Below are 25,605 nucleotides of genomic sequence, written 5' to 3' on the forward strand. Positions count from 1 at the left end.
CTTTGGAAACTGGCCTTAGGTCAGCTCTTGTTCCAACCACAGTTTCTTGGCATGGGTTTTGTTACTAAAGACATGTCACTGCAATTAAATGGCATTAAAGTCAACCCAGCTGCTGCTGAGGGCTGGCCAGAAGTCATGCTGCTGCTAGTCACCCATCATTTTGGGATGAGCTTTGAGGCAGAGTGTCTGGGGCTTTGTTTGGGGCAGCAGGAAGCCAAGTGGAGGAACTTCCAAAGCAGAATGTGTAAAAAATCTATGCTGCAGAATGGGCAGCTTACATCCAGAGCATGCTTACATCCAGAGCATGCAGCTGCTTCCCTGGAGAGCCCAGCTGCAATCTCAGGAAGAGGAAATGCCAACAGACCTACAGCAATGGTGCCAGGGTTTCCCATATGGTTTTAGCCATATTTGCCTCTGGTTTAGCTGAAAGAGACAAGAGAGGATCCAGCTGCCCTGGGCTGGGCTGGGAGTCTCACCTGGGCTTGGAAAAGGGAACTGGTTATCAGGACTCACACCATCGTTTTCACTCCTTTATTGCATTTTGTGTTTAAGAACGGTGTGCAGTGGGAGAAGGTTTTTCTTGTGCACAAGTGTGTGTTCAGTGGGAGCGTCCTGGCACTGCCTCCAGGCACTGCCTCTTTCGTCTTCAAACACATCCAAGATGGTTCCAGCAACATCAGACTTGGGGAAGGAAACAGCAAAAGGCATCACCACAAAACGAGCCTGTTGAGTCATCTCCACCTTTCTTTCCTCTGCCTGTCATTTTGTCCATTCCAGTTTTAAAGCTGAGAAGAAGAGACATAATTTTCAGGGCTTGTTTCTGCTTCTAGGTTTCCATCTGGTTTTTGTCAACATCAAGGTTTTCTGAGTAAATTTTTTGCCGGTGCTTAAATTTTAGGATTTGGAGTGCTACAACAGGAAAGCGTCTTCTCCTCACAGAGCTGGTGAAGTTGACAGTGCCTAAAATCTCATTTCTGCTGCCACTGTAATGAGAGGGAAACCAGAATTCCATTGAACAGATGAACCTCACATGTTCACAATGCTTTGGGCTTAACATCAGCTGAGAAGAGTTGTGGTTGTGGAACCTGTTCTTGTTGCATTCAAGCTTTATTTACGCTTTTGAGATGATGCAGTCATGATGTTTAGTGTTAAAATATATGGATATTTTTGATGAAGAACTGGAAGAGGAAGGAGAGTATGCCCTTTTCTCCAGCATGGCTAAGCTGAGTCATTCCCCAGGGCAGAAGGGCTCTGCTGAAATGGGCACCTGATGTTTGGAGTGGCATTGTTGAAAGACCTGCTTCCTTATTCGAATTATTAGATCAATAAAACAAGTGACATTAAAGAAATTATCTGAACAGCACATAATTTCCTTTGGAAAATAACCCTGCAGGGTGCTGAAATCTGCTGCTGTGGAGCACTGGGATAACTGTGAATCGTTCCTCATTTGGGAACAATGTCAGGGACCAGACTGGAAAAATTGTCTGCAGTGGATGTTTTTTACTTCTCATCTAGCTGCCAGGAAGAGGAGTTTAGTGCTGTATTTTGTATATGCACTTTGGTCCTGTTTCTGTCTCTGCATGAAGCTCTCTAAAGTCCTTCCAAATCCTTTACCATAAAGGATAATAAAACACTGCATTACTTCGTTAAATGGCATCCAGGACTCTTTTCTTCAAACACGAAAGGACAAATCAGATTGGGAGCAGAACAGCAATAAAGGGAAAGACTGGGGAAAATTCACTTCCCTTTGGAGTAGCTGGATTTTTGCCATCAGTGAAAACCTGGAATCCATCCACTGTAAGAAAAAATTAGCAGGTACTTAATAATGCTCTTTTTTCCCAAGATTCCATGGATACCCACCAGTAGTGATTTACTGTAAGCACTCCATGAAAAGCAAAGTTAAATCCTTCTGCCTTCTGCTTTGGAGGTCACAGAGAGACAGCTGAGCAAATCTCAGCAGTGGCCAATGCGAGGCATGAAATACTGTCACTGGGAAAGAAGGAGCCAAGCCTTAATCACATAAACAGATTCTCATATACTTTTGCCATGCTATTTTATAAAGTGTTTATATAACTGAAAGGATTAACCTGGAGGGGAAAAAAAAAAAAAAAAAAAAGGCTAGAAAAAATATTTTTACGGCTTCTTATTCATGGCTTTACTATGGTTGAGGAATTAATTTGCATTTTACAAAGCCGAAAAGTGGGAGAGGAGAGAGAAGAAGGGATCTGAATAAGGAGAGATATTTGCACAGATCTCAAAATACTAAAGAAAACCTAAAATCTCGAGGAGTTACTTCTGTCAAATGCAGACACGCAGGCAAATGCGAGGCTGGAGCAGGACTCAGTATCCAGGCAACGTCAACAGTTCTTGTTAAGCTACTGCCAGTGCCGCTGACAGCTTTTGCCACTTTATGGTCACATTAAAAACAGCACATGCCTGACATCACTGACATTCTTAGAAATTACTTTCTTGTCCATCCAGCAGATGGGAGGCTTGGCAGCGCACAGCACGTGCACATCTTGCAAAAATTGTGAGGGGAAATCCTGTGATGGGTTCGTGGCTGAGAACTTGCGTTTCTCTCTAAACCTGGCACTTGGTTTCCCCAAAGTTTCTCGTCCTCTGCCTTGAACACAGATACTTGCTGTGCACTGGGGAAGGAATCTCGTTCAATTGAGCCACTTATAAGTGACTTCTGCCACTTCACTGAAGGCTGCAGGATCAGAGGAGCCCTTTGCTGTGCTGTCCAGCTCTTCTTTCCTCGTTCTTTTTACAGGGTGCAAAAGCCAAGGAGATAAATGAGGTTAAGAACTTCATTAATATGCTAATAATGCTGATATAGGAGGGGAAGAAGCCCTTGATTTGCAGCTTTAAAGGGGTAAGGTGGCACTGGTGGGCACAGAGTAGAGCAGCCTGGTGGGCTCCGTGCTGTGAAGAAAGGACACTGGTTTGCCAACGTCCTTGGAGAAATGCAAGTGGTTTTGTGTGATGTTGTTACCCCAGTGGAACTTTTCTTGGAGCTGAGCAGTTAAAACTGTTGAAGAGCTGTGGTATTTCTTTATCTAATGCGTTACAACAAAGAGCCAGCTTCATTCTTCACCGTGGGCCAACTCATGGAGCACTCCCCAGGCATGGCTGCAGGTTTTGTGCCCTTGCAGCAGAAAGCAAAACCATCTGGCACCTCAGGGAGAGCCTGGTGGCAGCAACCAGGGAAGAGTTGTGAAAAACACAGAGCTTTTCAGTCATGAAGCAGGGGTACCACAAAAACCCAGTAAAAACTTGCTGCTGGCACCAAGATGTTTAGCTCACTGCTGGCTTGGTAGCTGAGCACATTAGGAGGAGATGCACAGGGAGCTGCTGAGCTGCAGAAGGTCCTTTGGGCTCTGCTGGTGCCCCACGTGTTCCTTCCCCTCTGCTTCCATGTCCCTGAGTGCGTCTTCTCCATGTTTTGGTGAAGTTTCATTCATTAATGTAGCTTGAGAGTGTGAATTTTGTAGCAGGTGACTGTGAATAGGGAGGACTGAAGGGTGCAGGGGGAATTTGAAGGGCTGATTTAGGCTGGTGGTGTTGAGGGCTCTGATTCAAAGATCAGCAGCACCTTCTTAGTCAGTGCTGTGCTTGGCACAGGAGCTCGTGTCACAACTTTTAACACGTGCAGGAAGAAACTCACTTGGACATTAATTTAAGGACATCTTGAGAAGCTCAGTTTTGCTGCAATGAGCCTGGGGTTTGCTGCTGCGGCCAGTGGAAATCTGGTCTGTTGGGATGAGGCTTGGTGCTTTCCACCCTGCTTATCCTTCTCTAAGCACTTCCTGAAGACACAGGAATTTTGCTGTTTGCCTTTGGACACATAGGCTTGCAATGGATACAGGCAGCAAATAAACAGGGAGGGAAGTCAGAAACCTGTGGTCACCATAAAAATCTCACAGAGATGATGCAGGGTTTCCCTGGTTGTGCAGTTGCCTGATAGCAGAGTTTAGAATAAAACCAAAGTTTTGGCCATACTCAGTCTCATTTCAGTGTTCCTTCCTCCCCTCCTCTGCCCTGAAAGTATTTTATTATGGCTGGAAACAACCTACCTTTAGGTTTAAAGGAATATATGGCTTGGAGCAGTAATTTCTGTCCGTGTCTGTTTGCACAGATTTTAATTTTTCTTTTGCTCCAGTGACGTGCTTGCAAATAAGCTGAGCATCAGATTTGCCAGGCTCTGTTGCCAGCTGCCAGGTGATGATGGAGTGGGGTTTTTTCCCACAAATATGTAATAATAACAAAAGTGTTCAGTCTGGAACACAGGTGTTTTTTTACAGGCTGTTTTGGGAGAAATCTCCTAGGCCTGTGTCAGAAATGTGCCCCTGAGAACAGAAGCACCTGAGTGAGGGACTAAGGATGCAGGAGGCTTTTGGGGCCGACCAAGAAATTCAAAAGTCTCTGCTGTTGGATATATCCAGAGCTCTGTGACCATAACACTGAGTTTCTGCTTTGTTTCTTGATGTGGGATTTAAGAATTAGTGACATGAGAGCTACTGGGTAGAGTGCTTTCTGCTTTAAACACTGAAGCCACTGCATGAACCTTGACAAGATCTGGGGACCTTATGGCTCTCTGCAACAAGTTCTGGTCATCTGTGGTCCTCTTTTAGATAATTTTCAAGTTACTTGACAAGGTACAAATAATGTTGTGTTTGACCCAATGTATTGCTAAGCTAAGTCACCACTAAAAGAGATCCCATGATTGCAGAAGTCTCAATTTGAGGCTCAGTGTGTTTGGAGGAAGCGAACAGGGAAAGATGCTGGCTGCAAATGAAGTGTCAGCTGGGATGTTCCTGAGCACTGGTGCTCTGATTCCTGAGGGGATGCTAAAAATTAAATGACCAAGGAAGTGTTGTGTAAGGAGTGACAGTGGTGGTGTCCCTTTGCCACTCTGTCTCTGGCTTCCAAGCAGATCCCCCAGGACACAGCTGACAGCCTTTTCAGTCTCTTCCTTTATCATTAGCTCTTGGGAAAAGTTTCAGGCTGTTTTTTTCTCCTGCCAGGTATTGTATGTGCAGACTGGCAGGGTTGGCTTTTCCAGGGATATTCTCTTGCTGCCTTGTAGCTCCCAGGTTTCCAGCCCTCTGTCATCTCAAGGCATAAAGACTCAAAGCTTTCTCTCCTTCGAGTCTGCACTGGTCCCGGCCAGCCCACTGAGATTTTTCACACAATCCTAAAAATAACAGCTCTGAACTTTACAGTGCTTGGTGTTTTCATTCATACAATGAATGAACAGGGAACTTTTCACCACCCAAGCTGTTCCACGCTATCCTTTGAATGACAGGATTGTGGCTTCCACAGTCACAGCAGCTTTTTAGCTGGATCCTGTGGATCCTTTTTTTCCAAGTCATCTGTCTGCCAGTTACACAGGTTGGCAGAATCATCAAGGTATGGAAAATAATTGGGTGAGTCCTAGATCACTGTCAAGAGTAAAACAATCCAATTTTCCCTTACACGGCCACTATCTCTTTCTTTGTCCCTTCCGTACCTTTGGAAATTGTTAAGGTGCCTCTGTACCACCTCCAAAAGCTGCAGGGTCTGTCTTTCTCACAGTGCTTTCATCTCTCTTTGAAAAGTCAGTAAAGTTTCTTTTGCTATCAAAATTGATCTGGGTGAAAAAAAAAAAAAAAAAAAAAAAAAAAAAAAAAAAAAAAAGTAAACCCCATTAAAACAAACAACAACAAAAACTGGAAAAAAAGAAACCACGAAGATTTTCTCTTCCAGACCTCAGTGTGTGTGATAAGGTGTATTTTCTCCTCTATATTCCCATCTCTTCTGGCATATTTGGAAAACTAATCCTAGTAAACTTCCTCTCTCTCTCTCTAAATATATATATATATATATAAAAGATGGTGGTGGTATCTTGGGAAGTTAACAGAGCTGGTTTGCCAGTTGTTCAGTTATTATGACATTAAAGCATGCAAAACACTTGGCTTTATTCCTGTGCTTACAACTAATGATGCCCCTGAACCATTAATTTCTTGGGAAAGTAAAGGTAGAAAATGAAGACAGATCTTGAGGGGGGTTTTGTGGATTTGTTTTCTGTGGGTTTTTTTGTTTTGTTTGTTTGGGGGGTTTTTGGATTTTTTTTTGGGGGGGGTGGTAGGTTTTGTGGGGTTTTGTGGGTTTTTTGTTTTGTTTGGATTGGGTTGGATTGGATTGGATTGGTTTCTTTGTGCAGGTTTGGGCTTTTTTTAAAATCTCTTTTATTGTTTTTTAAAGACCTGAAGTTCTACTGTATTTTGCTAAGGATGGTTTGAACAAACAGACAAAGGGATTTGCTGCAATTCAAAAAGACTGTGCAGGGGGGATGGATTTCAATGCAATTCCTGTCTACATCCAGAGGATTCCTCCCTTTCTATTGTATCCCCCTTGCTGGAGCAATCCCACTTGTGTTAAGAAGTTGGGTTTCGTAGGAATTTTCCCTCTTGGCATCACAGCTGTGTTTAGTTCATCAGGATGGAGTCCTGTGCCACGTCCTTGGCCATTGATGTAACCAGACTGGCAGTGGCTGTGAAATTAGTTGAAGTCCTTCCCATGGATAGCCTGGCTAGTCCTTGGGCTTTTGTGAGCTTTGAGCAGGAGGTCAATGAGCAATTCAGCTCACTGCTTTGGCTGCCAAAATGACATTTATGTAAACACCTATAGGTGATCTCAATGGTTTCAGCATCTTCTGCACCATCAAAGCATCAAAGAGCAGGAGAGACACGCAGATGCTCCTTTGCCCTTGAGACTCACAGGGAATGTTTCATTCCTCTGCTCCCTTGCAGCCGAGCTATGAGGTCCATTTTTAATCAGTGAAGAACTGAGAGTCATCAGTGGAGCTGCTGGAGCCAGGAATGGGAAAGGCTTCTCAAGCATTATCGAAGCATTTAGCTGTTCAAGGTGTGGTTCCATTTTCTCTTCAGTCAGCGTTTCTGTGTTGTCTCACAGGTCTGATAGGATGCCGCTGGCCAGTGTCTCTGGTTTTATGTATATAATATATATATAGTGTATATGTCTTTATTTCACCCACTGTGGCACAGCAGTGGGTCATTTTGGGGTGACTGCTTTGTGTAGGGTTGACATGCAAGGGCAGCTGAGCACCGGTGCCAACTGTTGCTAATTCAGTGGGTTTTTCTCTTCTCTCCAAATAAATATTCAAAACCAGAATCAGTGCAGGCCTGTATTTCTGTAGAGTTGTGATACTCTTGATTTTTTAGTCTCTTATGTTTCGTGGGAGTTCTGTATTGGGATAGTTGTATGAATTTCACTTTCAGGCCATCCCTAACAGATCACTTTTTTTGAGCAATCTCTGTCTTAATTCGTTTGCTGACATTTCCTTTGTGATCCATTCAGTGCTGGTTTGAAGACTTTAATTTAATCTGAAGGGGGTATTTTGTTCAGCCCTACAATGCCCATTTTAGCTTTAACATCATTTAATCTGTTCCAATTTTGCATGAAAAGTGAAGAAGCAGTAAAGAAAAGAGGACAAGAAGAGAACAAAAAGGGGATTTGTGATGTTCCAGTGAATCCTATAGCCTTCTCAAGGTTTTGTGGATCAATATATTTGAAAGACTTGATAGAAGCAAAAAGAAAGAGAAGGAAGAAGAGGTGAGAAAAGTGAAAAACACAAGTGGAAAATGCTTCTAAGGATCTTATTATCTCTGCTGTTTTGTTGGTTGGTTTGGGTTTGTTTGTTTGTTTGTTTGTTTGTTTTTTTGGTGGTGGTGGTTTTGGTTTTGTTTTTTTTTTGTAAAAGTTACTACAGAGATGCTTTTCTTTGGCTGAGAACTTACTAAATTTTAGAAGTGGTGTTGTCACCAGACATCTTGTACTTCCTGGATCCAAATCCTGTTTTGGTGTTTTGAGCACAGCCAGATTGTGATGCATTTAAAAACAGCTCAGTTTTTCACAATAAGATCTGAAATTGCTGAAGAAGTGAGTGCTGGAGACATATGCACCAAGTTTATCAGAAAGATGTGGGGAAATGATAAAATTATCATTTGGATGGGATCATAGTCATCAGTCCCAGCTTATTGCTCTTCTGGGATAGATGCTCTGGGTCTGAAATAATGTTTTTCTCACTAGAAATCACCAATATGCCAACACTACCATCGCTGTTACTCCTATTCCTGCTGGTTTGTGTTACAAAGACACCAGGGTGTAATTTATAAGTAATTCACCAAGATTTCCGGGGAACATAGTGTGCACCTTAGAGGACTGCTAGAAAGAAGTGAAATTAAACTTTTAGATATTTCTGACAGATCTTTTCAGAGCTTGAAATCTTTCTTAACCTATAGTGAAAGCAGCATGAAGTAGTATTAAAAAAGGAGGACGAAAACTCGCTCCAGGGAAACACTTGGTTATGATTATGGGAAGTAATTGAGCCCAGCTTGGAGTCATAAACTTGCAATTCTTTTATTGGGTGTGAGCTGGGTTTGGACCAGATGGAGAAAGTGGTAGTTTGTGTTTCTCTTTGAAAACATGGGCTATATGTTCTGTTCAACCAGCCTGCAAATGGTATTCAGGCTGAACAGGCTTTCTGTTATTGTGCTTTGCATCACCTGGACTCGAGTGGTTTTTTGGGTTTTTTTAGAGCAAAGATCTCTTTTACATATTTATTTGCATGTTATTTTGAAATATTTTCCACATTTTCTATTTATATGAAATATGGTTGCAGTTAGGATCAGTCTGGTGTTGTAAGACATGTAAGCATGTGCCAGCACCGCTGACAGCATTTGGAAATGTTCTATTTTGCCAACATCATTATGTAGAGCTTGAAAAGAGAAAATTAGGAAAAAAAAATCCAATTTAGGGAAAACTTTTAGGACAGCATGGCAGAGAAACATGATCCATGCAGAAATGCAGGAATGATTCATGCTTTACCTTTCTGAGCTTTATTTCTCTCAGCAATGACAAAAACAGAGGGCATTTTGAGTGAGGAAATTCTCAGCAATGAGGAAAGGGAAATACTTGGTTTTGCTGATTTGCAGTCAGCAGCCAGTTCAAACAGTAATTGTCACTAAGGGGATACATATTCCTCTTAGCCTTCCTGTTTTGAGCTAAATGAGCTCTTAAATTTCGAGGAGGGAAACATTGTTTTTTCCATTTTCACATCAGAATAAATTAGATAGCACTAACTGGTCCCCACTGCCTGCCCTGCGTTCTGCTGCCACATTTTTATGTCAGGTTCAAGCTCCTGTTAAAAAGGCAACTGAGGGAATGGTTTGAAATATCAGTTTTTAAAGTGTTTTCCCCGTGGCACAGAATTTACACCTCCATGAGATGGATAAATCAGTTTGTGTTTCAAAGTTCTGACATCCAGTGGCTGCACTTGTTTGGTGCGATGGCATCTTCCATATTTTCTGTCTGGTGACCAAATCTGAAAATCACCCTCAATTCTGCCTCATATAACAAATCTTCACGTCACATCCAGAGAAAAAAACCAGATTTTTGTTACGTTTGTGGCTGAAGAGTTGTGGTAAATCACTAGGGGCAGGTCCTTTTATCCTGAGAGATGGAGAACTTAAAAGCAAGGAGCATCAAAAAGAGAGATCCCAGGCAGGGGTGGGGGGTTTGGGGGCTGAGGTCTGGGGGGCTTTGCAGGTACAGTGGGGTAGGGAAGTGCTTCACACACATACACCAGTGTTGTTTGCTCCTTCCCCAAAAATCATTTTATTAAGCTGCCCATTGCTTGGTATCTCTCAGAGTGAGTTTGTGTAGGATTTTTGGAGGGGCACGGTGTTATCCTTATGCAGCTAAAAAACCCCCATAATATGGGATAAGTCATTTGGGAGATTTTAATGTAGCTTGACAAGAGTCCATTTCATGCATGTTTGGAAGGGATGGGAAGGGATTTGTGTTTTCAATCTCCAGAACATAGATGGCCCCAAAGGAACACTTTGAAGCACAGCTTTTTATTATTAGTTTTACAAGATCCTTGCGCTGGAATCATTAGGAAGATGTAGTACCTGGTGTAAATGTGCAAGTATCTGCTAGACCATTAGCTGTGGGAGACAGACTGATTATACTCAAAACACTTAGTGCTTTTTTAACAAATTACTGTGAAAGTCAGTTGTTAAACCGTGTTGTTTCATTTTCTAGTAGCTCTGTGTAGAAACATTAGAGTCTTGCTGCTTCCCTTAATAAGGGGAAATGAGCCCTCCTGGTGCAATGGCCCTGCTTGAAAAGGTCATCAGCCACTGTTTATCCTTGGTTTCTATCAAGAAGGGGGCTGTTTCCATGCAGAAGCAATAGCAGTTCTTATCTCATTAAAAAGGGATTTAAATTTTTTGCTTTCTGTTAACATTAAGTCATTCTTAGCAATCCTTTGGCCCCTGAAGAGTGAGGAATGCTTTTCTGAAATAGAGGGTGCTTGAGGTTCAGACTGCATTGGGGGTGCAGGCAACACTTCTTGTGTTTTTGGCCGAGTAAAGACTGGAAAGGGAACTAAAGAACTTGTCAAATATGCCAGGGGTGACTCTGGATCAGAAAGGAACACTGTTCTCCATGTGCATGGTAAGAGAAGAGTGACTAGGCTCAGTTTACAGCAAGGAGAATCCAGGTTTGGATTTGGGGAGCTGGTTTTCAAATGGGAAGTACTTATGGAAGTAGGTTGAGAATCAGCACTGGAAACGTGCTTGTGGGGAGAGCCAGAGCTTGTCAGTCGTGGTGCCATGATCGTGGCAGAGTGAAGGGAGGGGACAGTGCAGACAAAAATCAGGGGTAAATGTGGTGGTCACACAAAGCCAGATGGGGTGTGCAGAGCTTGAGACTTCTCACAGCTACATTAAACCAAATATTTAAGTCACACAGACACTTTCCCCTGTTGATTCCTCAACTCATTGCTCCATTTGCTGCTCCTCTGCGCTGGGAGAACAGTGAGCCTCAAGGGAGGGGCTGGAGAAGGGGCTTTGCAAACACACTGTGCTGACAGGAGATTTTATGCCAAGGATGGTTATTTATGTTATTTATATGTTTTTAACAGTGGGATGTTCACTTGCAGAGCTGAATCAGGGCCACAGAGGTCAGGGTAAAACAAAGTGGGAGGACTAGTCAGAAGGGGAAAGTCTGAGAACAGCTTCACATTAATTATCATCATGCCTCACTTGGCTATCAGTTCAGAGCCTTGTGTGGAAGGTAATTTAGTGCCTTGGTAATAATTTGATTGTTTTGGTTGCTAGGTGAAAGAATGGTGGTGTCTTCTGTACTGTCTTCTTCCACGTTCTCCACAGGGTAGATTTGGGGAGCTTCTGGTAGATGAACCTGCTGTCACCTGTGCACACATTCTTGGGGTCCCTGAAGTCCCAAGATGCCCTTGCATTAGTGAAAAGGTCTTTATCAGCACAGATTCCTTGTAAGCTCTGAAAAACCAGAGCCTGCAAGGGATCTGTGTTGATAAAGCCTTTTCTGCAGTATTCATGGCTAGGTTTTGTTTTCCTTTCTAATGATAGTAAGTCTCAGAAGCAACATGGACATGAAGGAAAAAGTCATGTTTCTTTGTAGAGGAAAAAGGTGAAATAATGATTAATTCCTCTTAGGAATAAAAAAGATAAGACTCTCATTACTCATATGGGGTTTGATTTTTGAAAGAGCTGAGCCTCACAATACGGTGAGTGTCCAGAGGAAAGTGGTGTCCAGAGGAAAGGCTGATGCTCTGTAACTCTAAAAAAAGCTTTTGATTTAACAGAGCATTTACTATTATCTTAGGAAGGTTGGCTATGATGGCTTGACCATGCCTCGGTCATGCCTGCACCCCTTTCCGGCTGCTCAAGATCCAGTGCACGATGATCAACCCTTTCCTAAAATAAACAGCTCTAAATGTACAGACTCAGAGCCCATCATCATCACACAGCCTGACTGGGATGAACAAGAGCCTCGTGCATGTTTGTCTCATTGGAAAGAGCAGGAGGTGGATTTAGCTGTTACCATCAGCCGTGCCGGTGCCTTTTGCTTCATAGAAAGCGAATTTGAACCGAGCAGTCTGCCCTGAGCACAGGGATGCGTGCAGCACGGGGAGGGCACGGCACAGAGAACCTCCAGCCCATGACTCCTGCTGTGGTTTCCAGAAAGTATCAGCCTTCTTTTCATGAATTGGCAGGAGCTGGATCCCGTGAATCCGTTCCGGAGCTCACTGTCGGTCAGCTGGGTTCTCCTGTCACTCCCAAGACGCGGCACACGTGAATCAAAATAGTTGGGTGATGTCACGTCGTGGTGCCAGCGCGCCTGGGGCATCGCTGCCAGGAATTGTCTGTCCAGGGGTGGTTTCCTTTTACAGCCTGTTGAAAGAGCCATCGTGCCAAGCTGCACATGACAGTTCCCTTCGAGAGGGCTGGTGGCTCCTTCGCACAGTCGGTAGTTTTTAAACAAGGGAGTTTATCAGGCGGCTCCTGACCTTTTCCACATGAGCTGATCCACTGGGAAATGCTGTTTTGGTCTCCGAGGCTTCTGACAGCTGCTGTATAAGAGCTCTGTGGCTGCAAGCTGGGCAGACTTTGAACTTCTCCCCGTGTCCACGCGGACTTGCAGGGCAGTTGCTGTATGCCGGAGTTAAGGCTGGAAGCGCCGGGCGAGCAAGGGTCGGCAGCCTGCTGCAGGACAGCTCTCCACAGAGACCACAGCCAGGCACCTCCGAGCTGAGCTGCTGGCCAGCTGGACTCCTTTTGCAGCCACACTGTCTTTCTGGAGATTTATTTTCTCTACACCCGGGCTTTTGGTGTAAGCAGCGCCTCGCCTTGCCCCTCGTGCTCTTTTCTTTTCTCCAAGCCCGGGCATGAGCGACAGCTGCCGCCGCACGAGCGCATGTTGCAGCTCATGAAGCGTTTTGGCAGCTTCAGAGGGAGCAAGAAGAAAAAGGAGCGATGCAAAATCTTGGAAAGGCGCCACTCCGACCCCCAGGGCCTGCCTGGTAAGGAGCCTCTGCATCCAGAGAGGAGGGACGCTGCTCTTTGGGAGAGGGTGATAGTGAACCATTGAGCAATAGCGTTGTGCTCCCTGAATCAAGCATTTTTTGCGTGGGGGTTATTTTGGTGTTGGTTTGCACCACAGATGGAAATCTGAGCTGACACCTGTAGCACACATCAGCCATAGCCTTTAGGAAAAGAGTGCTGGTACAGGAAGCTTTACAGTAAATCCCATGGCATTCAGAAGGGGCTGTTGCCTGATGTCTCTTTAATTGAACAATAGCTAAGTTAGGCCTAATAATATCTATTGAAACATGAATTTTAAGTAGAGAAAAAATGCTTATCATTCTCATAACTAATGCATTTAAAAACATCTTTCTGATAGTGGAGTTATCAGTGTAATGGTGTTTGAGTTGCAATTAGAGACAGTTTTCTCTTAATCAAAAGCTTTTCCTGGTCACCCTGTATTAGCTCCAATACAGGTGCTGAGTTGTGTGTGTCAGAGAGTGTCTGTGTGTCTCATAGGGATCTGGTCAGGAGAAAAGGGTTTTTTAACAGAATCTGGCTGTTTTCTTAATAATGGAGAAATACCGATTTTAATGCATGTCCTATGTGGACTAATGGTAGCTGGTTCTCTGAAGGCCATGAGTGTTACTGAACAATTCTGTTCTGTGACTACGGGGGTTAAAACTGATGTTACACTGAATCAGCTGGAGAAGGCTCGCTTTAGAGAGCCTGCCATGTACAGAGGGTAGGCAAGGCTCTTCTACTCTCTATTGATCAGGATCACTGTGTCAAATCCAGCAGGATGATGAAACTAGGAATAGTGTTGGATCAAATGGACAATGTAGAGCCACACGTAATAGGGAATAGGGAATTCAGTAATAGGGAATTACAGCTGTTGGATGAGTGGCTGCTCAGGGGACTTGGTTTTCTATTTAATGCTTTCCAATTTATTTCGTGATTGGTTGTGTAATTTTACAGTTGTAATCCTTGCAAACACTTCTGCTTTTGTTCCTGTTGTGTACAATTAAGTGATTTTAAATCTAGAATTGTTTACTGTGTCTTGTTCTGTGTTTCCCTAAACCCACCTGAGGGTTTTTGTGGGAGTGATAGGAAGGTCAAGGTGACGTGAATGAGAAATGACCCAGGTCTTTGAAGTTTCACAGTGTCAGCAACAGACTCACAGGGTTTATGCAACAGGAAGGGGAATATTTATCTTAAAGACATAAAATTCCTTCCCAACTTTCTAATTAAACACCCTAAATTCTCATGTAGAATAGATAGAAGCATACTTGCAATTTGTTGATTGGATGTTGACAGGCACTTTGCACCACTAATTCACTGTCTTATTGTGGTTTCATCAACAGAGGGGAATAGACAGTAGCTGCAAAAGTGCTGGAAGCACTAAACATAATGTTGCATGTCTGCTTCCTCTGACTCTAACTCTAAACCCTGTCCTCAAACCCCTCCATGGAGAAAATCATTTGTTCTGCACCAAAAACCCTGACTGTATGAGTTGTACTGTTTGTGACAGAGTTATGTAAAAGAAACTGGAATTATAATGCCAGCAGCGCCAAAATACCTGCTCCTTCTTTCCCTCATTCCTGTTATTGCAGTTTTGTAGCCACTCCAGTGATGCACAGCGAGCACCAGGCAGAGTTTTCTGCACATTTTTTACTCTGCAGATTTTGCAGATGCCATTCTTGTAAGGGTGTGACCAGGTCAGCTCCCTGCACTTCCATCACCAACAGAGAACTACCGAGTCACAAGGGTGGGAAAAATCAAATGGGATGTGTCTGAGTTCCTGCCTTCCTTGGATACCCTGCTGTGGGGATTGCCTCTGCCATCCCAACAGTCTGAGTTCCTTTCAGGGAACACATTAACAAGCTTGGAAGTGCCTTCCCCTCCTGCCCCCCACCCCAAAGGCCTGAATTAACTGCAGGGAAGTGTCAAAACAAAAACTATGCATTATTTGCTACATTTAATCTGTATCTCGTAGCTATTAGGCCTCAATAAACACTTTCTGAGCAGCTTTCAGGAGAACTGCTGGCTCTCAGCAGGTTTTATGATCAGTATTAGAGTGTGCAGGAGCGTTGGTAGCAGCCAGGCTTGGTGGCTCCTCAGGGTTGGTCACACACCAGCACATCCCATTTGGTTGTCATCTACCATCAGGGGTGAGAAATGAATGACAGCAGCCTCTGTTGCTAAATGAGCTTGGATTGTATTCAGAAAAGGGATGGGAAAGGAAACAAGAGGAAAATATCCCCTGATATTTACCCAAAAGGGATAATCTGACACCTGGATAGTTGAATTTGGAATTTTTTATTTTTCTTGCCTATTTCTGTAAGTGTTTTAAGGGAGAATCCTCCACTCCTTGTAAACAGGATTGGGCCAGTGCAGCTCCTTGGCTTCCCAGGGCTAGATGCCATCAGGCCACTGCAACTAAAATGATCAAGTAGTACCGTTCTTCTGTGTATCAGTTGAGCTAAACCCCTTCCCTCCTGCACTGCTGCAGAGGTTGCATCCTGGTGGAGAAATGAAGAGTGGCATTGCCAAGGATGGTCATCTCTGTAATTCCCTAGGTTTGGAGCCTTACAGTGCTTTTATTCCAAGTGCACAGCAAGGAGAGACCTGAATGCAGACAGAAGCAGAGAGCACACAGAGAGGGAAAGGGGATAAGCATGATCAGGAGCAAACGAGAGCAGAAGCGAAGGCAGAGATCCCGCAGTTTGCTCTGGGAGAGGAGCAGCCAACGGGGAGACCTCAAAGCTTGAGCTGTCCACCAAACAGCAGGGAAGCTGATTTATGCAATAGGATTTTGGCAGGGCTGAGAACAGGGATTACCCAAAATTTCTCCAGGCTCTCGATCACCGCTGCATAGTTTCCTCCTTCCTCTTGCAGTTGCTGTGCAGGGTTCTGGCTGTTTCTCCTCCTGGCAGCAGCCCGATGTGTTGTAAACGGATAGGCTCCGTGGCATTTCTGAAGGGGAAGAATTTTTGACCCCAGAGAGGCTATTTGCTCTGCCCTTTAAAGAACACCATGTATTCTACAAAGGACTGAGTGACATATGCAAGAGGAGTAATGTTTAAAGTGGGTTTTTTTCCCTACCCAAGCCGTGAGTGCCCAGCGAAGGAGCCGCTCTGCAGCACATGTGGCTGCTGTGAGGCTGCACCAGGGCTGCCTTGTGCTGGGCATTTAGCCTCAAAACACTTGTTTTGGAATCTTTTTAGCTGCGTGGAAATGGCCAGGAGCTTCTCCTTGCCTGTGCTGCTCCTCTTGGGGTTTGTTACTTTTATCAGGAGGAGTTACTTTTAAGCATCAGGCGCCAAAGCTGAGCCCCAACTCCCCAGGTCAAGTGGCTCCAAGCAAACCTCAGCGTTGCCCTGTCCCACCCCAAGGGATAATTTCCCTGTCAGCTGTTTTAATTAGATGCATATTTGAGTGAGCCTGCTGGATGTCTCAGACCCCAAGAAACACAAGTGCAAAGATGCTTCAGCCCCACGTGAATCAGGCGGTCCCAGAGTCGCTCCATGACTTGCTCAGTGCACATTTTATCTCATGTCTCTGTAGCCACCATGGAATGGAGAGCTGCTGAGGCTCTAGAGTGCTGTGGGGTGTCCTTACTCAACCTAAAGGGAAATGTCTTCCCCTCTCAGTCAAAAACTCAAGGGACTTCTTCCATCCCTTATCATGGTCCTTCCCAGACCCCCAGGGTTGGGTCTGAGTGTGGATCGTGTGTCCAGCAGAGAAATTGTGTTCTTCCTTCCCAATAATGGGGATGTGGTGACTGCATCCATGATCATCATGTGCAGGTATCATGCCATGGGATGTGACCGGCTCACACAGCTCTCCTTGGGGCAAGGACTTACACCAAACCAAAGGTTTGGTGCTTCACAGCCTCTCCAAGTGCAAATGAAAACACAGGAGATAATTCAGCCTGGCTTTCGTCACCCTTCACTGGGGAGAACAGGGCCAGCAAACATGGGAGAAGCGCAGGGTAAAAACATGAAGCACAGAAAACATGGGGAGAAGCAGCTGGAAAAAGGAAACAAGACTTTATCTCCTCTTCCAGCCTGAAGAGCTGCAGCTCACCCAGCACTTCACCCCAAAGTGGGTGGTGCTGCTTGTGGAAGGATCAGAGATATTTATTTTTCTCATTTTGGTGGGATGTTTTTTTGTTGTGGGGCAGTGGGGGAGAAATCATAGTGAAAAAAAAATCTGGAGAAATAAATGAGAGTGAAGGAATTGCTGCATGTTCTGGCACGGCCATAAATGAACTGAAAGAGCAAAATCCTGTTGCTCTAGTAAAGCAGCTTAAAACCACCATCATCAGGGACTGGGCATGAGAAACTGAGACAGTTTGGGTTTGTTAATGATTTTCCCTACTGGTTTTCATGCTCTGTTGAGCTCATAGTAATTTTAAAAGATGTGCAGCCCTGGCTGATCAGTACTGATTAATCTTGTACTACAGAAACCACCGAGACCTGGAAGCTGTGAAATTTCTGTAGTTGGTTGTTGGGAAGGAGAAAAGCAGTGACAAGCCTGATTAAATGTTTGAGACTTTTTAATTTGCCATTTTCTGCTTCCTTATAGTCACTGTCTTGGTGGTTTCTGGCACATCCTGGCTTTGTGCACAGTTTTGAGGCATTCTGAATGGGGGGAAAAGGACACTGACCATGAAAGAGTAGAAACAGCAAGGTGTTTTCAATCAGGCACCTGTAAATTCAGATTGTGATAAACTCCATAAGACCTGCACTGATTTGGTGGAAACTGAAATGGAGGTGGGTTGAGCAGAGTGCAACATCCTGCCTCTGCAGGCTTAAAGAAGGTGTAGACTCTGCCCTCGTGATGAGTTGTCCAAGAATGCAAATTCTCTGAGTAATTTATTTTCAAAGAAGTTATTTTTGCCTGGAGGGCAGGTTAGACATGTAAAAATACAGCGTGTTCTCGAGGCACAGATTTCCAGATCAGTGCCGCAAACGAATCTGCCCACTGACTCTTCTTCCCAGTCCCGCTCCAGGCAGCTCTGGGTATCTCATCACAAAATTTGGTCCAAAATATCTGTATTTCTATAAATGACTGAATTACTCAGCACTGACGTGCTGTTGTCAACGATGTGGTGAGAGCAGCAGGGCCGAGCCTCCCTTTTGATGGGCTGCCTTACAAACTGAGCGTGGTTTTGGGCAGGGAGATCTCCCATCTGGGAGGAGTCCGTGTGCTTCTGGTCCTTGTTGCTGCTTGTGGGTGCAGGTGTTTTTCCCCCAGACACAGCAATGGCAGAAACACTTCATTTTTAATTGTCTGAAGGGCGTTTTCCTGTAATTCGGCAACTATTCGAATAGTGATACTTGAAAAGTGGGATAAATGTTATTCCTGAGAGAAAGAAATTAAAAGCAAATCCTAGGATTGAATCGGAGCAAAGGTGTGAAATGCAAGTGTGGGGAGGAGTTCATTGAAGTGGAAAAGGAGAAACTGAGATAGAAGGAAGCTGAATACTGACTGTGAGTGGAAGAGGGTGCAGATCCTGCCTTTTTCTGACAGCAAATAATATTTACGTATTTATCAGTATTTCCTTTTTCCGTCCTCCACTTCTGTTATCTTCAGGTAACAAGTAATTTCTGATATGTATGTAAGGCCAGAACGCTATCTCTGTCACTTCTGATATAAATATATATCTGATTCATTTTTGAGACTGAAATAAACTTATGTAGATAAGACTTTCATATGTGGCACCTCAGTTTAATGAACACAGCCTGGATGATGGATGCTGGAGGGTCACAGCCTACATACTAAAAATCCCTGGAATTACTCATTTCCATGCATCCTCTCTCATCCTTATTACTCCAGTTGGGAGTAGCATCGAGATAATTTTTTCCCCTGCTTTTCCTGTACTTTCCAAAGGTTCTCACTTCAAAAGAATATCTGCATGAGAAGCTGTGATCCTAGACTGACTTTCTACTTATTTGAATGTGCTAAGCTAGACCACAATTTATTTATTCTCCCATGCAACGATATTAGAAATCCTGTTGTCAGACTTTAAAAGCAAATTTCAAGGCCAGGTCTGTTTTTACAGCCTAAAATTGCACTTGACAGTAGCATTTAGGTAGGTGGGTACTTTTGTTTAATTAGAAATCAATGTTTTGGACTATTGACTCCTTGCTCAAAGTTTCAGTGAATTGCCCAATACTGCAATTTCAAAGATGTTGTTGAGGCAGCTTGTTTGTCAGGTTTAGTGGATCAGCAAATCCCAGGAATTACCAAGATTCAGCTGTTTTCTACTTTCACCTCTATTCCTGCCCAACCTGAAAGCAGTTCAAGGACTGAGAAGCGCTCGTAGTGCTGACATTGAACGCCTCGAGACGGTTTCAGCCATTTGATTGCCGTTCCCGAGTCACACTGACACGTGAAGGCTTCGCTCTCAGGAGATGAAGGGCTGCTCTGTGAGGTACCCTGGTGCAGCTGGCAGGCTGGGCTCTGAATTCTCCCTGCTGCAAAGGTCACCCAGCCTCGCTTGCTTTAAGGAGAGACCCGGCGTTTGCACCGCAGAGTTCCCGTTCTCTCCTTTCTCTGCTCCTCCTTTGAGCAGCTTGGGGCAGTTTGGCTGGAGGAGGAGCGATGGGATTAGCTGACATTAATTAATAGCATCCTGTCGTTTCTTCTGAGCCTTTTTCCAGGCTTTGGAAAACAGCTGCTTCCCAGTGCTCTGTTCCCTGTGGGACAACAAGGAGCCTTTTGACACACTCGGAGCTACAGTCACTGGGTTGTTTAACAGGTCCTGCCCATCTGGCCCCGTGGTTTTATGTCAGTCAGAGCAGGAATGATGATAGTGAACCCAGGATCCCTGTGACAATCCTGCCTTTCCTGGAGTGAAATGCTCCTGGAGATGATTTGTGACATTTTCACTGCTTGTGTAGAGTATGATTAGGGATAATAAGCAAGAATAGGGCAATAAATCAATTTAAGAAATACAGATGAGGCAGAAGTGAGAAGGCAAGTTAAACTGAGCCGTGAAGGAGATGGAAAGCTTGTAATGGAAGGGTTCTTAACTGCAGGAGTGACTACAAAAGTTGGGTGGGGGTTGCACCAATCTTCTCGAGAGGAGGACTGAGTTGAAAGGTTGAGAAGCTGGGATAATGTCGGCATTTCCCAAGGGTACCAACTGTATTACTGAATTTAGAGATGGGTAACATCCAGGGATCAGGGGACTGGGAATGTTCATCAGGGCCCTGGTGAGGTGAGCCTGCAGCAGGACATGCTCCCAGTGAGTCAGTCACCCCAGGACTTGGGCTTGTGGTGGATATAAACTGGAAAATGACCCAGAAATGTGCTGGCACTATCAGCAGGTGAACCACAGACTGGGTTACATCAGGAGGAATGGAGCAATCCAGGAGCTGTTATCCCCATCCCCCTTGACCTTGGCTGGGCTGCATCTGGAATATTTTTGATCCTATTTTTCCTCCAAGGTGTCCAGTTTCTGGTCCCCCCCCAACAGAAGGACAGAATGAGGCTGGGAAACTGAAGAGGCTTTTCCTGGAGGGCTGTCAAAATGCTTTGTGCCCTACAGCAGATGTTTTGGGATCTTTGAGGAGGGGATGAGGAAACTGGCAGGGTTGTTTTTGTCCAGCAGAGAGAAGACTGAGGTGCATTTAAATAGCAGCTTGCAGCTACCTGAAGGGCAGTTTCAAAGGTGATAGAGCCAAAATCTTCTTAGTAGTCACAGATGCTAAAAGAAGGAGGACAAGGTGAGAATTTGTTCCTGAGGAGGATCAGGCTCAGCAAAATCTCCCTCAAGAGGTTGGTGTGGTGCTGGCACAGGTAACCCAGAGAGGCTGTGGCCTCCATCCTAAGAGATTTTCGAGACTCTTCTATCAAAGCCACGGTTGACCTGGTCTTGGTTGATACCAGACCTGGTTTGAATGGGACATAGAAGAAGGGGCCTCCAGACATCCTTTCCAACCAACATTTCTGTGATGCTCACTTGTTCAGTTGCAAGGAAAGCTGACGTTGCAAATATTGTGGCTGTGCATTTTTTCCCACCCAATTCTCAACACGGGCACAAAATCCTTCTTGTTTTCATGAACATTCAAGAACAGAGTGACTTCTGGGTGGATGTATTTGTGCAGCTGATTTGGAGAAGGGGACCACTGCAAAGCTGAAGACCAACACCAGCATATCTGCTGGGCCAACAGAGGCAGCAAGATGTGTGTGTTTTCTACAACAGGTACCCAGGCTGCCTTCTGGCTGTTTCAGATGCATTAAGCATCACCCTGAGAGTCCTGGGCAGTTCTGAAAGCCCCCTGAGCTGAGCAGTGTCTGGGCACCCCCAGCTGCTGCCCCACTTCAGGGAGCGCTCCCTTCCAGCCCCAGGAACTGCAGGGGGACTCAGTTTGTATCAGTATCTGTCACTATAGCAACTCCTCACTTAACCAGGCCCTGCACTAAAAATAGACCACCTTGATCTCAAGGAAAGAAAACCGAAGGAAATCGAAAGGGGCAGTGGTAGCAAGAGCTGTAGAGTCAGGTATTGACTGAAGTCTGGAGCGTTTGAAACCTCTTAGGAATAATCTGTCACAAAGAACAAATATTTCAGGGGAATCTATTAATCCAGAACCCCCCCTGTGTCACTGGGTTTGAAACTTTGGCAAAGGACACCACTTTTTATCTGAGGGATGTGTTTGCAGCTGTCACCCAGCACATGGGATGTGAAACCCTGTGGGATGTTGTTTAGCTGGTTAAGACACGTAAGGGATCTTATCTTCCCTGTAAGCAGACCTGCAGCTCTGTCACTAGAGCTGATAGCCTCCTGAGCTCTTGTGTGTAAGTTATCAAAATCCCTGCTCCTTTAGGAAATCGTTGCTGGTGTCTGCAGGAGTCTGTGAGGGACCCAAACCTGAAAGAAGCCAAATGCTGTCGGTGAAGTCACTGCTATCTCACGTTGCAGTTAAGGGGAGCTGAGTGTTTTGGCACCTGATAGGGACAGGGCCCTCTGTGAGGGACTGTAAATGATACTTGATCCTATTTTTCCTCCAAACCCAGCTAGTGCTTACATCTTATCCTCGTGAAGATAGGGCAGTAGGTGTGAAGGTAAAAGAGCAACAAGATTAAAAGTTTGTTAAAGAGCTACAGAATTAACTGAAAATGCCTTTGATGGAAAAAAGAACAGAATTTGCATAAAGACAGCTCATATATCACAGGCAGCACATGTGATGCTCAGGAAAGGGTTAATTTAGCTTGTAGAGATGATTGGAATTAACATCAGGTATTCAGAATTATCAGTCAGCAAGAGTTTGCTCTTGATAAAGTGCCAGATAATTTTAATGGCCTTTTAGGGCTGACAGTTTGCAGACACAGCTGATATTAAAATGTGTAGGTGCTTAACAGCTCCTGCCCTGTATATATTGTTTTATTTAGTATTTTAAATTGTGTCTTTTATGTTTAGTTAATCTTCCAAGAACTAAGATAAGCAGCTTTCAATGCTGACATGCACTCGTGCAGCAGGGGAGGTGAGAGGTGGCACCAGTCCCCAGTTCCCTCCATCCTTTTCAGGGATATTATTGCAAAATATAGAATAAGTTCTTTGTACATTTTTTGACCTCACTTGAGATCCACTGCTTTTACACTGTCTGGGGATCAGACCCATCCTTCCTCACCTCCCTCTTCACCAGAAGATCTTTTTAATCAGCTTTGGAGCTGTGAAGGAACTGCACCGAAAAGTTATTATGAGTGTATTCCCAAACAGCAGGCATGGAGGTGTGAAATAGAAATGTAAGCTTGGTAAACAGAAGAAAATCATTCATTGAAAAGGTCCAGTGATGCTAAGCCCACCCCACTCCAGCCCTCTGTCACTGCAAAATCTTTATCAACATTTGGATGAATGCCTCTAATAATGAGGAGGAGAGCAAATGAACTGTACATATCATTCAAAGACTTGTACAGGAGTAGTCACAAGTCTTCTGAAGATGCTGTCACTCAGTGATGACAGTGCTGTATTTGCCAAAAGGCAGAAGTTCCCCCAAACTGCAGGAGTTAGTGCCAATAAATGCCCTGTCTACTGCTTTTATTCCCAGCTCCAGTCTGGCAGCAGATTTGGCACAGTTACAAAATTTGCTGTAGGAAAGAGCAGGTTACTCAGTACCAGTATTCTCCTTGCATGATCTTTTCTTGACAGTAAACTGGTTTTTTCCTCATTTAGCTGGAAAGATTATTGGAAGTGCTCCTTCTGCCTCTAAAGAAGCTGCTGTTTCCACTGCGATGCAGTAAAACTCCCCTTCCTACCCCAGAGCAGTTGACAACTTTCTCCTGCTGTCAGATTTGGGGTTATTTTCTTCCCTATTTTCTCCCCCTATCTTATAATAGGATACCAGAGTTTTCCTTTTTTATCAGCCAAGTCCTTGTTTAAAACTTCATGGAGATCCTTCTGGGCAGCAGTAATAGGAAAACTAGAGACTGTGTGAATTCTGTTTGAACTTCAAGGGTTGTAAACAAGGGACTTATTGTAAATCATTACAATTTTTTCTCAAAATAAACACCAGTCTGATACAGAGCATAAAGCGAAGCAGCAACGTGCCTGTACAAGAAATCCCAGCAGCATAAACTAACCTTGAGATGTAGGAGACTAATACAGAAAAACTGTAAAATACTCAAGACTGACAAACCTAATCTTAACTGGGGAGGCTTGTAGAGAAATGATGTTATGGGTTTGAAGTGCCAGCTGAAATGAAAGCCTGGAAAACAATGAATGAGCAGCACTCTTTAATATTTAATTACAAAACTCTCTGGGAGATCAAGAGATGCCGCTTCTCTGTTGGGTGGAGCTGGTGAGTGGTCAGGACCTGGAATGATACACCTGGTGCTGGCTCTCGGCCAAAAATGAGATCTGTGAGGCTCATACACGAAGGGGAAAGTCAGCCTGAACTAGAAAATAATTAGGCTGAAGAAATCATACCAGTAGAAGTTTTTCCCTCCGTGTGGGGATGGGGAACAGCCTCAGTCCCACTGCAGCTGCCAAAGCGAGTTTGTGTCCCTGCCTCATCCTTGGGTGACCACCCAGACCTGAGTGTGCCTCTGCTGCAGTCCTGCTGTCCAAAATGACTCCCCAGAAGCCAGCTTTAAATCAGCTGATTGAAATTTAAATCAGTTTAAAGGAGAGCAGCACTTCCCAAGTGGCCCGTAATGGAGTTTGTAACTCACCTTGCTTCCCAGGCAGCCGTGCTGACACGGCGTTATCCGGCTGCTGTGTTTGGAGGTGACTTGGATCCATCCTCTCTGCATTGCAGGCAGGGCAAGTCCAGCTCGCTTTTACCTCCCCAGCTTCTTTCCTGGCAGGAGTCAGGAATCTGCCAGGTGTGATCCTCTCTCTGCTGTTGCAATGTCTTGTCACCATGAGCAGGCCGCGGAAGCTTGGACTTGGCTCTTCATGCTTCTGCAAACAGCAGCCTGAGCCCCTCATCCTGGGTTCCAAAATAAACACACAAAAAGGAGGATTTGACCTCAAAAGGCATTAAATACTCTGCAGCAGTTGGGGCTTTTGAAAATCAAATTTAATGCCTTGATGTCTTTTTGCCCCTTCTTTTAAGACCTTTCCACAGATCCTTGACTAATTGGACCAGCACATATGAACACGTTTAGGTGGCTGGAAAGTTTTGGCTAAAAAAATGAGCAACTCCTTGTCATTGTATCATTTGTTCAGTTGTGGATCATGGAGTATCTCTAAAAGATGGGCACCATTAGTATCATTTCACAAATGGCAAAGTATAGGCTGTAGAAAATAAAGTGTTTTATCATAACCTTCGTGTGGATGGCACCAGGATGAAGGCACCTCCTGCTTGGCTGTAAGGTTACATTAGAGTTTTTACCACTTTGAAACTCACTTTCAGTTCAAGCACGAGAACAAGTGTGCCAGGTCAGGCCAATTATCCATCCAGTTCAGTCTCTTTTGTGCCAATTGCCACTGACACAGGTAGGGTAAGAACAGGACAGGAGCATAAGGGACACATTTCCCCTTGTACTCTCCCAGCTCCAGCACTTTGTGACTCACATCCTAAGCTAAAGCTGATGTTTAGTAGGCTTTAAATAGTTTCTTCCCAGAATCTTGTCCAATTTCATTTCAAAACCAAACTTCTAGCAACTACAACAGCACCTGTTCTGCTGTTTAAGAATGTGATATATCAGAAGTATTTGTTTGTATTTGCTTTGAGCCACCTGCTAATTTTATCTGATGCTCCTTCCCTGTTTACCATCTCCATCCCATGCCCAATTTTACAGGCTTCTGTCACATTCTTTGCTTGAAGTCGTATTTTCCTAAACTGAAGAGTCAACCAACCTCATCAGCATTTTCTGCATCTTCTCTGGCTTTACTGAGTGTCATGAAGCTCTGTATCATGAAGCTGCCTTTGAGCACAGCCTGTAAGTGACCAGCTGGACAGGAGAAAGCCGCCACTGATGCCACCCTTGGGCATGACCCATTGAGCTTGACACAAAAGGAGGTTATTTCCTTTTATCTCTGTAATTGTCCACTCTGGTATGGAGCCCTTGGCCACCCAAGGCACTGCTTACCTGAAAAGAAGTGAGCTTGGCCTTTGTGGTGTGTTTTTCTCCTACAGTGAATGGGTACATTCCCACAAGGAATGGGTACATTTGCAAGGTGGGACATACAAGGGGAAAAGCATTTCTTGGCTCTCTGACAGGATTCAGA

The 25,605-nt window shown here is 44.5% G+C and overlaps 1 protein-coding gene across 7 annotated transcripts in view; it reads left to right on the plus strand.

The window, feature by feature from the left end:
• The window catches only part of PRKAG2 (protein kinase AMP-activated non-catalytic subunit gamma 2), a 208,616-nt gene that overhangs the window by 90,259 nt on the left and 92,752 nt on the right, over positions 1 to 25,605 (plus strand). The window contains exon 1 of one of the 7 annotated variants that reach the window (XM_040053960.1): positions 12,396 to 12,913. The exons of the other annotated variants lie outside the window; for them this stretch is intronic. Within the exon in view, the coding sequence (XP_039909894.1) occupies positions 12,808 to 12,913 (106 nt within the window). The 5' untranslated portion in view covers positions 12,396 to 12,807. Of the gene's footprint in view, positions 1 to 12,395; positions 12,914 to 25,605 lie in introns of those variants that run through there. 7 annotated transcript variants of the gene reach the window in all.

The sequence above is a fragment of the Hirundo rustica genome, chromosome 1, assembly GCF_015227805.2.
Source record: "Hirundo rustica isolate bHirRus1 chromosome 1, bHirRus1.pri.v3, whole genome shotgun sequence".
In the NCBI taxonomy this organism is placed as follows: Eukaryota; Metazoa; Chordata; class Aves; order Passeriformes; family Hirundinidae; genus Hirundo; species Hirundo rustica.